We start from the raw sequence: 14326 nt of genomic DNA, 5'->3' as shown, positions 1-14326 counted from the left end.
CTCAAGGTGTCCAAACTCTCCAAACATAACCAGTAATGGGGAGAGCATCTCAAGACTTACATCAAGACCGCCACTGCTAATGTTCTTTCCCACAAAGAAAGACAACAACAAAAATAAATGGGGAGACCATGCACAACAGGAAATTCAAATATTAATAGCATCCATAACATCATGAGAACACCCAATCATTTTAATAAATTGGTTCCTATGATTGACAGTAATGGTCTTTATACCTTTGTAAAGGGCAAAAGAAATAGCATGGCTGACAAACTCATCCCCGTCCTGCTCCATCTTTATCACAGTCAGAAGATGCACGTTCTCCATTATTTCTTTAATCTGCAAAAGAAACATTATCCCAAATCATTCTGTGAGTGACCTTCATTGGCAGACAGTTATAAGAATGGATGGCATGACTGCTCGAGTCCAAAATAGGTCGACAAGGTCATTAGGTCAACATGAACAAGGTAGACATGAAAAAGGTCAACATGAGGGTTTATTTTAAATGTGGTGTCGTTTTCTTCATAAATGGACCCGGAACCCCAATTAGTGCACCATGGCCCTCATTCCGAGTTGTTCGTTCGCAAGGCGATTTTAGCAGAGTTGCTCACGCTAAGCCGCCGCCTACTGGGAGTGAATCTTAGCATCTTAAAATTGTGAACGAAGTAATCGCAATATTGCGATTACACACCTCGTAGCAGTTTCTGAGTAGCTTCAGACTTACTCGGCATCTGCGATCAGTTCAGTGCTTGTCGTCCCTGGTTTGACGTCACAAACACACCCAGCGTTCGCCCAGACACTCCCCCGTTTCTCCGGCCACTCATGCGTTTTTTCCGGAAACGGTAGCGTTTTTTCCCACACGCCCATAAAACGGCCTGTTTCCGCCCAGTAACACCCATTTCCTGTCAATCACATTACGATCGCCAGAACGATGAAAAAGCCGTGAGTAAAATTCCTAAGTGCATAGCAAATTTACTTGGCGCAGTCGCAGTGCGGACATTGCGCATGCGCATTAAGCGGAAAATCGCTGCGATGCGAAGATTTTTACCGAGCGAACAACTCGGAATGACCCCCCATGTCCCCTCGCATGGCTCTCTTCGCTCGCCATGCTTCGAGCAAAAGTTACCGTTCCCAATTGTAGTCCACGTGGATCGTAAAGTATGAAAAAGTTAAAAAAATTAAATTTAAAAACAAACAAACTCATGTTGTTGACCTTTTTTTCCATGTCGACCTAGTGACCATGTTGACATATAGACCATGTCTACCAATAGTGGTCGACCTAATGACTGTCGACCTAAGCGTGGTCGACCTAAAGACCAGATACTGAATAAACTGGCCAAAATGCAGAGATACTGTACCCATTGTATCCAGGTCTCCATCTCATCTTCTTTCAAACGAGATACCATTCGGGGTAATAATCGAAACAGCTTCTCCTTGATGACTGAAGGTAGAAGAGAAGTGCCCTCAGCTTCCACTAGGCTTGCAATGAAACTGGCCATCTGTCCAGATCCCTCCACTACCAAACATGGGATCTTACTCCTAATGGCTGTGTTTACAGCCTGTGGAATGAAGACAGAATCATGTAGGAATAAGGAAACCACCGCTGGCTCTATTTAAATAACTAAAACATAAAAACAAACCAGGTGATATATTAAAGGCTGTTGACACTTATCATTGTGTAAATGAAAATCATTGTTTCACTGGAGTATTTATCCTGCTCTGCATTAACAGTTATTAATGGATCCCTTTCAGGCCTTTGCATCTCTTCATTAATCACTCTTGAGAAAGTCCGGCTGTTGCTGCCTGAACTGCCTATAAATCTCAACTCCTTCCTATGCATCCAGGCCCCCCTGGTCGTATAGATTACTATGATGGTGGTCATGATTACGGCATCACAGGGGTGTGTGGCTACATCTGCCATCCCAGGCCCTCATAGAGGCCAGGACTTGGGTAATCTGCCCCTGCTGTCCTTTCTCTGTGATCATGTGTTTCACGTGGCAAGGACTTAGGTGTGTGCGCTACAATTTTTATGTTAGTGAGCGTCTGTACCTTACTGATAACACTTTTTGCTTTTCATTGGTTACTAGATAGTTCCAGTCAATCCACTTTCCACTGTAGGGCCTTGAGTGACCCATACAATACAATATGTACAATACAATACAAAATAAGAGGGCATCTCCGTGACCGCCATACAATACAGAGATCATCCCACTGTCTGCCATGTAGATCTTCTTCCTGTATAGCTGCCACACATCACAGCCATGGTGCGAAAGGGAACTCAATACGCACCATAGCCCATAGGAGGGATAGTGGCAAAGTGCTTTATTTAAACTCGACACGCAATAATAATGAAAGTACATTAAAAAAAAAATAGAATCAGATGGAAAAAAAAGTTCATCAAGTGACCTCAAGGTGGCCCCGCAAGCCTATGGATAATGTGCCTCTGTCTCTGAATTTGTCACTAAATCTCAGAGTGAGCGATGGGCCTTATTCAGGTCGCATCACAATCACGATGCGACCGCAGTTTTTGAGAAAGGCATGCTCTGCGCACGCGCAGGTCCTGTCCTGCATGTGCATGAACAGTTAATGTGAGTGGACCACATTAACTGCGAACGCCTCTGCCTGATTGACAAGCAGAGGTGTTCGCGGGGCGGGCAAGCGGTGGACGGCGACCAAGCGTTTTTGGGGAGGTGTCGGGGAAACGGACGCATGTCGGCAGTGTTTTAGGGCAGCTGTGTGTGATGACACGCAGCCGCTCTGATCAAGAAAATGGTGCCGGGACTGCGCCGGCAGGAGGCGTCCACAATTTCTGTGACCATGCTGTAAATACAGTGCAATCGCAATTACAGCGTGATTGCAGTGGGTGGGTGGCGGGGTCGCATGCTGGGCGGCCTTGCCCTGCGATGGGTGGCCCCAACATACGATTGCAAGCATTGCAGATTCTGCTAGATAGCTTCGGCAAACAGCGGACATCTGCAAATCCGTTCGCAACTCACTCACCATTGAATTACTTTTCCAGTCTGTGCCTAGCACTGGACTTACTCCTACAGTGCGACAGAATCAGGCTATTTGGCGCTGGAGCTGACATCACACACTTGCCCTGAAAATGCCTGCGTTTTTCCTGACACTCCCAGAGAACCGGCAGTTACAGTACCACCCACAAATGTCCGCTTCATATCAATCACCTTGCGTACGCCTAGCGATCAAAATTTTCGCATCATTCTGCTGCTGTTTGGGCTTGTGCCTGCGCATTGCGGTGCGTACTCATGCGCATTCATTCAATAATTGTCTGCTGTGCGATTTCGCACAACATCGGTCAGGTCTGAATTAGGTCCATAGCCAAAGCATAAGTAGAGAACTGTCATACATAGCCTCAAAGATTTTATTTTACATATATTATTATTTGAGGTCACCTTCAATGTCTCCTTCCCACCTCCTTGAGCAAAGCATACAATAGGGATTTTTCCACCATAATTAGAATCTGCAGAAATCCAGAGGAGAAACGGTATCAGATTTGTAAGGAAGTTGATTGGTCCAGAACAAAGACTCAGTTTAACTCTGTATAGAGTATTATTGATTACAATTACTAAACTAAGGCTTACTATGTCATTTTCTCACATCCATAGATCGGGGGCAGGATGAAATGCCGTCCGAGTTGGCTATATGTGCAGGTTAGCCGGCTGGAACTGGATATTTTTTTTAAAGCGGCAGTCAATTGCAAGGCATGGTTTTGTAAAAGATTGCCGCTTTAAAACGTCAACTCGGACGGCATTACAGCCGACCCAGGATGTGGCTTGTAAGTACTAATCTCAGACTGTATTAAGCAGCTGTTTGCTAAATATTTATTGTGTGGTGCTTTGAAAAATTCTAATTAAATGTTTTACACAAAACACAGGTGGTGTAAAGCAATCCACTGATTTTCAATCCAAACCACAGTTGAGGCTATGCACATGTGACCCTACACGCTCACGTTTTATCATCTACACACTCACGTTTCCTCATCTGTACACTTACATATCTACATCTAAACACTCACGGGGGTAATTCCAAGTTGATCGCAGCAGGAAATTTTTTAGCAGTTGGGCAAAACCATGTGCACTGCAGGGGCGGCAGATAATAACATGTGCAGAGAGAGATAGATTTGGGTGTGGTGAGTTCAATCTGCAATCTAAATTGCAGTGTAAAAATAAAGCAGCCAGTATTTACCCTGCACAGAAACAAAATAACCCACCCAAATCTAACCCTCTCTGCACATGTTATATCTGCACCCCTGCAGTGCACATGGTTTTGCCTAACTGCTAAAAAGTTTCCTCCTGCGATCAACTTGGAATTACCCCCCACGTTTCCACATCTACACACTCACGTTTCCACATCTGTACACTTACATAACTACATGTAAACACTCACGTTTCCACATCTACAGACTCACATTTCCTCATCTGTACACTTATATAACTACATCTACACACTCACGTTTCCGCATCTGTACACTCACATTTCCTCATCTGTACACTTACATACCTACATCTAAACACTCACGTTTCCGCATCTGTACACTCACATTTCCTCATCTGTACACTTACATACCTACATCTAAACACTCACGTTTCCACATCTGTACACTTACATATCTACATCTACACACTCACTTTTCCTCATCTGTACACTTACATATCTACATCTAAACACTCACATTTCCTCATCTGTACACTTACATATCTACATCTACACACTCATGTTTAAACTTTTCACATGTGCAAACTCATGTTTCCACATCTGCACACTCACATTTAAACATCTACACACTCACATTTCCACATCTGCACACTCACATTTAAACATTCACACACTCATGTTTCCTCATCTGTACACTCACATTTAAACATCTACACACTCACATAGCTACAGCTACACACTCACGTTTCCTCATCTGCACACTTACATAGCTACATCTACAAACTCACGTTTCTTCATCTGTTCCTCTTCTTTCCACATCTGCACACTCCCATTTTCACATCTGCACACTCACGTTCCCTTATCTGCACACTCACATTACCACAGCTCCAATCTCACATTTCCACATCTGTATATTCACAGTGTGTGTGTGTGTGTGTGTGTGTGTGTGTGTGTGTGTGTGTGTGTGTGTGTGTGTGTGTGTGTGTGTGATGGGTGTGTGTGATGGGTCGGTGGGACAGTGCCCAAAAAGAGCACATTCTATTATGTGGGCCCTTACTATTGTATTGCCCTTCACCCCCCAGTCCATAAGTACCTAGGGGGGAGATGTATCAAACTTTTTAAGAGGCCAACTGGAGAAGTCCCCCCTGTCCTCTTAGAAGGGTTGATAAATCTCCCCTAGGTGGCTATTATAATTCACAGTGCAAGATTAGTCATCTACCGGGTACTTTAAGCTTAGAGATGTATTTATCGAATGATGCTCGGAGTTCGGCCTCAATAGCTGGGTGTCCATGGGATCCATTATCCACCAGGATCATATGTGTGTGGTTGTTGTCCAGGCAGTGGAGACGGTCTTGCTTCTGCTCGTCCATGACGTAATGAGCCACATGATTTCCCTGTAGCATAAAATAAAATGTTATCCAAAGAACCGATGGGGGAGATTACCTTTATGTTACTGGTTATATGATATTTATATTACTAGTGCATTCCAGATGAGCTTCTTTTTCCCACTACATAATATATGGTATTTTAATCAATTTTGTTCCAAGCTTCATTTTAGAAACATACCCATGTAGATAGGGGTTGGGTATGGAATCCCAGCGTCCGGGATCCCGGCGGTCAGAATACCGACGCCGGGATCCCGGCCGCCAGAATGATGGCAGCGGGGAGAGCATTAGAAATCCCCTTCCATGCTCGCCACAGGTTCTATTCCCACTCTATGGGTGTCGTGGACATCCACAAATGGGTATAGGCCTAGAGCAGCTGTTGGCATTCTCGGCGGTCGGGATCCCGGCGTTGGTATTCTGATTGCCGGGATCCCGACCGACAGGATAGTAACTACATCCCATAGATAGCAGTTGCTTATGAACATACAGATCAGTGATTACCCTGCTTGTAGCATTAAAAGTCAATTCAGCCTCCATCTGCCTACCATGTAAAGTATACTAGTCAAAAACCATGTCTGTAATAGCCTTAGGGGTCTATTTACTAAGCCACTGGTGGAGATAAAGTCGCCGGAGATAAAGTAGCAGCCACTCAGCTCATAACTGCCATGTCACAGGCTGGGTTTGAAAAATGACAGTTAGGCTGTGATTGGCTGGTACTTTATCTCCATCGACTTTATTGCCACCTGAGGCTTAGTAAATAGACCCCTTTACGGACAAATACTAGAATCCTCAAGATGTAAGAAGGGGGGACAGCAGCAGCGCACATAGGGGTACATTTACTAAGCAGTGATAAGAGCGGAGAAGTGAGCCAGTGGAGAAGTTGCCCATGGCAACCAATCAGCACTGAAGTAACATCTATAATTTGCATACTATAAAATGATACATAGCTGCTGATTGGTTGATGGGGAAATTTCTCCACTGGCTCACTTCTCCATTTTTATCACTGCTTAGTAAATGTACCCCATAGCTTTCTATGGGGGCTGCTGTGCTGCCGGATTTACCAAGCTCTGGAATGTGAAACATTTTGGAGCTTGACTCTTGTCACTAACGTCATCTTCTGATGGCGTTAGCCTCTACTAGCCTATTGGCTACCTTTCGCCGTGTTTTTTAGGAGGAGACTCAAAAATAATGCATTTGGGCAAATAAAGATTCCTTATTGCCTCCAAATGCAGCAACCTTGATTTTCGGGTGCTGACCACAAATAAAAATGAATATGTCCCTTAGTCATAGTTGCCGACTTTCTTGCTGCCTCCTCGGAGGAGGAGGCAGCAAGGATGGCTCAGCAGGGGGCATGGTACTGCACCGGGGAGGCGTGATTGTGAGGAGCAAGGGGCGTGGTCATAAGATTACATCATTGTGGACCCGCCCCTGCTACAGTATGCCGAGATTGCGTCATCTGCACCCCTGCTGCGAGGGATATATTAGTGTTTCTCCTGGGTGGGGGGGAAGGGGGTGTGCGGGGACTTGGCTGCTGGCCAGGAGACTTGTTAACTTTTCCGGGTGGCCAGAAGCACCACACGATTTTGCGAGCCTCCCGGCCATTCTGGTAGAGTAGGCAGGTATGCCCTTAGTATGTATATTACTTAGCTAATTTCAGAACTTTACCGTCATTGTAAATATATTCTCATTACAGAGGAATTTACACTATGAAACCGCAGCAGCAAAAATTATAACTAAAGGGGGCCATTACTAAGCAGTGATAAAAATGGAGAAGTAAGCCAGAGGAGAAGTGGCCCATGGCAACCAATCAGTTGCTCTGTATACTTTTCTAGTATGCAAATTATAAAGTTACATCACTGCTGATTGGTTGCCATGGGCTACTTCTCCACCTGCTCACTTCTCCACTTTTATCACTGCTTAGTACATCTCCCCCTAACTTTGAAGTTAGGGACTTTATAGGCCATAGGCCAGGTATTGTGCTGCAACACAGGGACGGATTAAGGGCCATGTGTTCCTGGGGATGAAATGATAAAGGGCTCATTGTGAGAAGAAAATGAGGTGTGGTCAGTACCATGTGGGCGTGACCAGTGTTATAAGAGTGTGGCCAATGGTATGTGGGTGTGGTCAGTTGACATGTGGGCGTGTACACTACACTATCAGCCCCAACGTTTCGCTAAATATGTAACAGTAGAAAAATTGCATTCTTTTGTGAAGAAACTAGAAATGCAATTTTATTATTTATGATTTATATCACCATTATGCTGTCATGATGATGGGCCTACTTTCATGTGGAGCAGCGCCAGATTAACAATAAAATGCATTTTCGGCAAAGAGACACCCAACGTTAGCAGATCTGCCGGCTCACTCATTGTGTAGTAATCAATTAGAGATGAGTGGGTTCGGTTCCTCAGGATCCGAAACCCCCGAACCTCACCCATTTTACATGGTTCCGAGGCAGCCTCGGATCTTCCCGTCTTGCTCGGTTAACCCGAGCGCGCCCGAACATCATCATCCCGCTGTCGTATTCTATATAAGGAGCTGCTCGCCGCCGCCGTTTTCACTCGTGCTTTGGAGATGATAGCGAGGGGACGTGGCTGCATTCTCTCAGTTTTCTGTGTTCAGTATGCTGCAAATATCTGTGCTCAGTGTGCTGCAAATATCTGTGCTCAGTGTGCTGCAAATATCTACGTTCTCTGCTTGAAAACGCTCCATATCTGTGCTGCATTGTAGGAGGACAGTGCAGAATTTTGCTGACCACCAGTATATATATAGCAGTACGGTACAGTAGTCCACTACTCTACCTCTGTGTCGTCAAGTATACTATCCATCCATGCCTGTGCTGCATTTTATTTGTGCGCAGTATATAGTAGGAGGACAGTGCAGAATTTTGCTGACCACCATATATAGCAGTACGGTACAGTAGTCCACTATTCTACCTCTGTGTCGTCAAGTATACTATCCATCCATGACTGTGCTGCATTTTATTTGTGCGCAGTATATAGTAGGAGGACAGTGCAGAATTTTGCTGACCACCAGTAAATATATAGCAGTACGGTACAGTAGTCCATTGCTCTACCTCTGTGTCGTCAAGTATACTATCCATCCATACCTGTGCTGCATTTTATTTGTGTGCAGTATATAGTAGGAGGACAGTGCAGAATTTTGCTGACCACCAGTATATATATAGCAGCACGGTACAGTAGGCCATTGCTATTGATATATATTACTGGCATATAATTCCACACATTAAAAAATGGAGAACAAAAATGTGGAGGGTAAAATAGGGAAAGATCAAGATCCACTTCTACCTCGTGCTGAAGCTGCTGCCACTAGTCATGGCCAAGACGATGAAATGCCATCAACGTCGTCTGCCAAGGCTGATGCCCAATGTCATAGTAGAGAGCATGTAAAATTCCAAATACAAAAGTTCAGTTAAATGACCCAAAAATCAAAATTAAAAGTGTCTGATAAGAAGCGTAAACTTGCCAATATGTCATTTACGACACGGAGTGGCAAGGAACGGCTGAGGCCCTGGCCTATGTTCATGGCTAGTGGTTCAGATTCACATGAGGATGGAAGTACTCATCCTCCCGCTAGAAAAATTAAAAGACTTAAGCTGGCAAAAGCACAGCAAAGAACTGTACGTTCTTCTAAATCACAGATCCCCAGGGAGAGTCCAATTGTGTCGGTTGCGATGCCTGACCTTCCCAACACTGGATGGGAAGAGGTGGCACCTTCCACCATTTGCACGCCCCCTGCAAGTGCTGGAAGGAGCACCCGCAGTCCAGTTCCTGATAGTCAAATTGAAGATGTCACTGTTGAAGTACACCAAGATGAGGATATGGGTGTTGCTGGCGCTGAGGAGGAAATTGACAAGGAGGATTCTGATGGTGAGGTGGTTTGTTTAAGTCAGGCACCCAGGGAGACACCTGTTGTCCGTTGGACGAATATGGCCATTGACATGCCTGGTCAAATTACAAAAAAAATCCCCTCTTCGGTGTGGAATAATTTTAACAGAAATGCGGACAACAGGTGTCAAGCCGTGTGGTGCCTTTGTCAAGCTGTAATAGGTAGGGGTAAGGACGTTAACCACCTGGAAACATCCTCCCTTATACGTCACCTGGAGCGCATTCATCAGAAGTCATTGACAAGTTCAAAAACTTTGGGTGACAGCGGAAGCAGTCCACTGACAACTAAATCCCTTCCTCTTGTAACCAAGCTCCTGCAAACCACACCACCAACTCCCTCAGTGTCAATTTCCTCCTTAGACGGGAAAGCCAATAGTCCTGCAGGCCATGTCACTGGCAAGTCTGACAAGTCCTCTCCTGCGATGCATCCTTGAGTGTAACGCCTACTGCTGCTGGCGCTGCTGTTGTTGTTGCTGGGAGTCGATCGTCATCCCAGAGGGGAAGTTGGAAGACCACTTGTACTACTTCCAGTAAGCAATTGACTGTCCAACAGTCCTTTGCGAGGAAGATGAAATATCACAGAAGTCATCCTGCTGCAAAGCAGATAACTCAGGCCTTGGCAGCCTGGGTGGTGTTAAACGTGTGTCCGGTATTCACCGTTAATTCACAGGGAATTAGACAATTTATTGAGTTAGTGTGTCCCCGGTACCAAATACCATCTAGGTTCCACTTCTCTAGGCAGGCGATACCGAGAATGTACACAGACCTCAGAAAAAGAGTCACCAGTGTACTAAAAAATGCAGTTGTACCCAATGTCCACTTAACCACGGACATGTGGACAAGTGGAGCAGGGTAGACTCAGGACTATATGACTGTGACAGCCCACTGGGTAGATGTATTGCCTCCCGCAGCAAGAACAGCAGCGGCGGCACCAGTAGCAGCATCTCGCAAACGCCAACTCGTTCCTAGGCAGGCTACGCTTTGTATCACCGCTTTCCAGAAGAGGCACACAGCTGACAACCTCTTACGGAAACTGAGGAACATCATCACAGAATGGCTTACCCCAAATGGACTCTCCTGGGGATTTGTGACATCGGACAACGCCACCAATATTGTGCGTGCATTACATGTGGGCAAATTCCAGCACGTTCCATGTTTTGCACATACATTGAATTTGGTGGTGCAGAATTTTTTTTAAAACGACAGGGGCGTGCAAGAGATGCTGTCGGTGTCCCGAAGAATTGCGGGCAACTTTCGGCATTCAGCCACCGCGTGTCGAAGACTGGAGCACCGGCAAACACTCCTGAACCTGCCCCGCCATCAGATGAAGCAAGAGGTGGTAACGAGGTGGAATTCAACCCTCTATATGCTTCAGAGGATGGAGGAGCAGCAAAAGGCCATTCAAGCCTATACATCTGCTTACGATATAGGCAAAGGAGGGGGAATGCATCTGACTCAAGCGCAGTGGAGAATGCTTTCAACGTTGTGCAAGGTTCTGCAACCCTTTGAACTTGCCACACGTGAAGTCAGTTCAGACACTGCCAGCCTGAGTCAGGTCATTCTGACTCATCAGGCTTTTGCAGAAGCAGCTGGAGAGATTGAAGGAGGAGCTAAAACGGAGCGATCCTGCTAGGCATGTGGGACTTGTGGATGGAGCCCTTCATTCGCTTAACCAGGATTCACGGGTGGTCAATCTGTTGAAATCAGAGCACTACATTTTGGCCACCGTGTTCGATCCTAGGTTTAAAGCATACGTTGTATCTCTCTTTCCGGCAGACACAAGTCTGCAGAGGTGCAAAGACCTGCTGGTGAGACACTTGTCAAGTCAAGCGGAACGTGACCCATCAACAGCTCCTCCTTCACATTCTCCCGCAACTGGGGCTGCGAGGAAAAGGCTAAGAATTCCGAGCCTACCCGCTGGCGGTGATGCAGGGCAGTCTGGAGCGAGTGCTGACATCTGGTCCGGACTGAAGGACCTGCCAACGATTACTGACATGTCGTCTACTGTCACTGCATATGATTCTGTCACCATTGAAAGAATGGTGGAGGATTATATGAGTGACCGCATCCAAGTAGGCACGTCAGACAGTCCGTACGTATACTGGCAGGAAAAAGAGGCAATTTGGAGGCCCTTGCACAAACTAGAGATGAGCGCCGGAAATTTTTCGGGTTTTGTGTTTTGGTTTTGGGTTCGGTTCCGCGGCCGTGTTTTGGGTTCAACCGCGTTTTGGCAAAACCTCACCGAATTTTTTTTGTCGGATTCGGGTGTGTTTTGGATTCGGGTGTTTTTTTCAAAAAACCCTAAAAAACAGCTTAAATCATAGAATTTGGGGGTAATTTTGATCCCAAAGTATTATTAACCTCAAAAAACATAATTTACACTCATTTTCAGCCTATTCTGAACACATCACACCTCACAATATTATTTTTAGTCCTAAAATTTGCACCGAGGTCGCTGTGTGAGTAAGATAAGCGACCCTAGTGGCCGACACAAACACCGGGCCCATCTAGGAGTGGCACTGCAGTGTCACGCAGGATGTCCCTTCCAAAAAACCCTCCCCAAACAGCACATGACGCAAAGAAAAAAAGAGGCGCAATGAGGTAGCTGTGTGAGTAAGATTAGCGACCCTAGTGGCCGACACAAACACCGGGCCCATCTAGGAGTGGCACTGCAGTGTCACGCAGGATGTCCCTTCCAAAAAACCCTCCCCAAACAGCACATGACGCAAAGAAAAAAAGAGGCGCAATGAGGTAGCTGACTGTGTGAGAAAGATAAGCGACCCTAGTGGCCGACACAAACACCGGGCCCATCTAGGAGTGGCACTGCAGTGTCATGCAGGATGTCCCTTCCAAAAAACCCTCCCCAAACAGCACATGACGCAAAGAAAAAAAGAGGCGCAATGAGGTAGCTGACTGTGTGAGAAAGATAAGCGACCCTAGTGGCCGACACAAACACCGGGCCCATCTAGGAGTGGCACTGCAGTGTCACGCAGGATGTCCCTTCCAAAAAACCCTCCCCAAACAGCACATGACGCAAAGAAAAAAAGAGGCGCAATGAGGTAGCTGACTGTGTGAGAAAGATAAGCGACCCTAGTGGCCGACACAAACACCGGGCCCATCTAGGAGTGGCACTGCAGTGTCACGCAGGATGTCCCTTCCAAAAAACCCTCCCCAAACAGCACATGACGCAAAGAAAAAAAGAGGCGCAATGAGGTAGCTGTGTGAGAAAGATAAGCGACCCTAGTGGCCGACACAAACACCGGGCCCATCTAGGAGTGGCACTGCAGTGTCATGCAGGATGTCCCTTCCAAAAAACCCTCCCCAAACAGCACATGACGCAAAGAAAAAAAGAGGCGCAATGAGGTAGCTGTGTGAGTAAGATTAGCGACCCTAGTGGCCGACACAAACACCGGGCACATCTAGGAGTGGCACTGCAGTGTCACGCAGGATGTCCCTTCCAAAAAACCCTCCCCAATCAGCACATGATGCAAAGAAAAAAAGAGGCGCAATGAGGTAGCTGTGTGAGTAAGATTAGCGACCCTAGTGGCCGACACAAACACCGGGCCCATCTAGGAGTGGCACTGCAGTGTCACGCAGGATGTCCCTTCCAAAAAACCCTCCCCAATCAGCACATGATGCAAAGAAAAAGAAAAGAAAAAAGAGGTGCAAGATGGAATTATCCTTGGGCCCTCCCACCCACCCTTATGTTGTATAAACAAAACAGGACATGCACACTTTAACCAACCCATCATTTCAGTGACAGGGTCTGCCACACGACTGTGACTGATATGATGGGTTGGTTTGGACCCCCCCCAAAAAAGAAGCAATTAATCTCTCCTTGCACAAACTGGCTCTACAGAGGCAAGATGTCCACCTCATCTTCACCCTCCGATATATCACCGTGTACATCCCCCTCCTCACAGATTATCAATTCGTCCCCACTGGAATCCACCATCTCAGCTCCCTGTGTACTTTGTGGAGGCAATTGCTGCTGGTCAATGTCTCCGCGGAGGAATTGATTATAATTCATTTTAATGAACATCATCTTCTCCACATTTTCTGGATGTAACCTCGTACGCCGATTGCTGACAAGGTGAGCGGCGGCACTAAACACTCTTTCGGAGTACACACTTGTGGGAGGGCAACTTAGGTAGAATAAAGCCAGTTTGTGCAAGGGCCTCCAAATTGCCTCTTTTTCCTGCCAGTATAAGTACGGACTGTGTGACGTGCCTACTTGGATGCGGTCACTCATATAATCCTCCACCATTCTATCAATGTTGAGAGAATCATATGCAGTGACAGTAGACGACATGTCCGTAATCGTTGTCAGGTCCTTCAGTCCGGACCAGATGTCAGCATCAGCAGTCGCTCCAGACTGCCCTGCATCACCGCCAGCGGGTGGGCTCGGAATTCTGAGCCTTTTCCTCGCACCCCCAGTTGCGGGAGAATGTGAAGGAGGAGATGTTGACAGGTCGCGTTCCGCTTGACTTGACAATTTTGTCACCAGCAGGTCTTTCAACCCCAGCAGACCTGTGTCTGCCGGAAAGAGAGATCCAAGGTAGGCTTTAAATCTAGGATCGAGCACGGTGGCCAAAATGTAGTGCTCTGATTTCAACAGATTGACCACCCGTGAATCCTTGTTAAGCGAATTAAGGGCTGCATCCACAAGTCCCACATGCCTAGCGGAATCGCTCCGTGTTAGCTCCTTCTTCAATGCCTCCAGCTTCTTCTGCAAAAGCCTGATGAGGGGAATGACCTGACTCAGGCTGGCAGTGTCTGAACTGACTTCACGTGTGGCAAGTTCAAAGGGCATCAGAACCTTGCACAACGTTGAAATCATTCTCCACTGCACTTGAGACA

The 14326-nt window shown here is 46.4% G+C and overlaps 1 protein-coding gene across 1 annotated transcript in view; it reads right to left on the bottom strand.

Moving 5' to 3' along the window:
- Positions 1-14326, bottom strand: part of LOC134944569 (transient receptor potential cation channel subfamily M member 8-like) — a 145593-nt gene that overhangs the window by 115779 nt on the left and 15488 nt on the right. The window contains exons 6-9 of the mRNA XM_063933238.1: positions 5393-5567; positions 3411-3478; positions 1356-1556; positions 234-336 (exon numbers count right to left, since the gene is read on the bottom strand). Coding sequence (XP_063789308.1) covers positions 234-336; positions 1356-1556; positions 3411-3478; positions 5393-5567 — 547 coding nt within the window. The remainder of the gene's footprint in view (positions 1-233; positions 337-1355; positions 1557-3410; positions 3479-5392; positions 5568-14326) is intronic.

This window comes from Pseudophryne corroboree, chromosome 7, assembly GCF_028390025.1.
Source record: "Pseudophryne corroboree isolate aPseCor3 chromosome 7, aPseCor3.hap2, whole genome shotgun sequence".
NCBI lineage: Eukaryota > Metazoa > Chordata > Amphibia > Anura > Myobatrachidae > Pseudophryne > Pseudophryne corroboree.
Note: the sequence above shows the minus strand (reverse complement) of the source record. Positions and strands in the feature narration are given on the sequence as shown.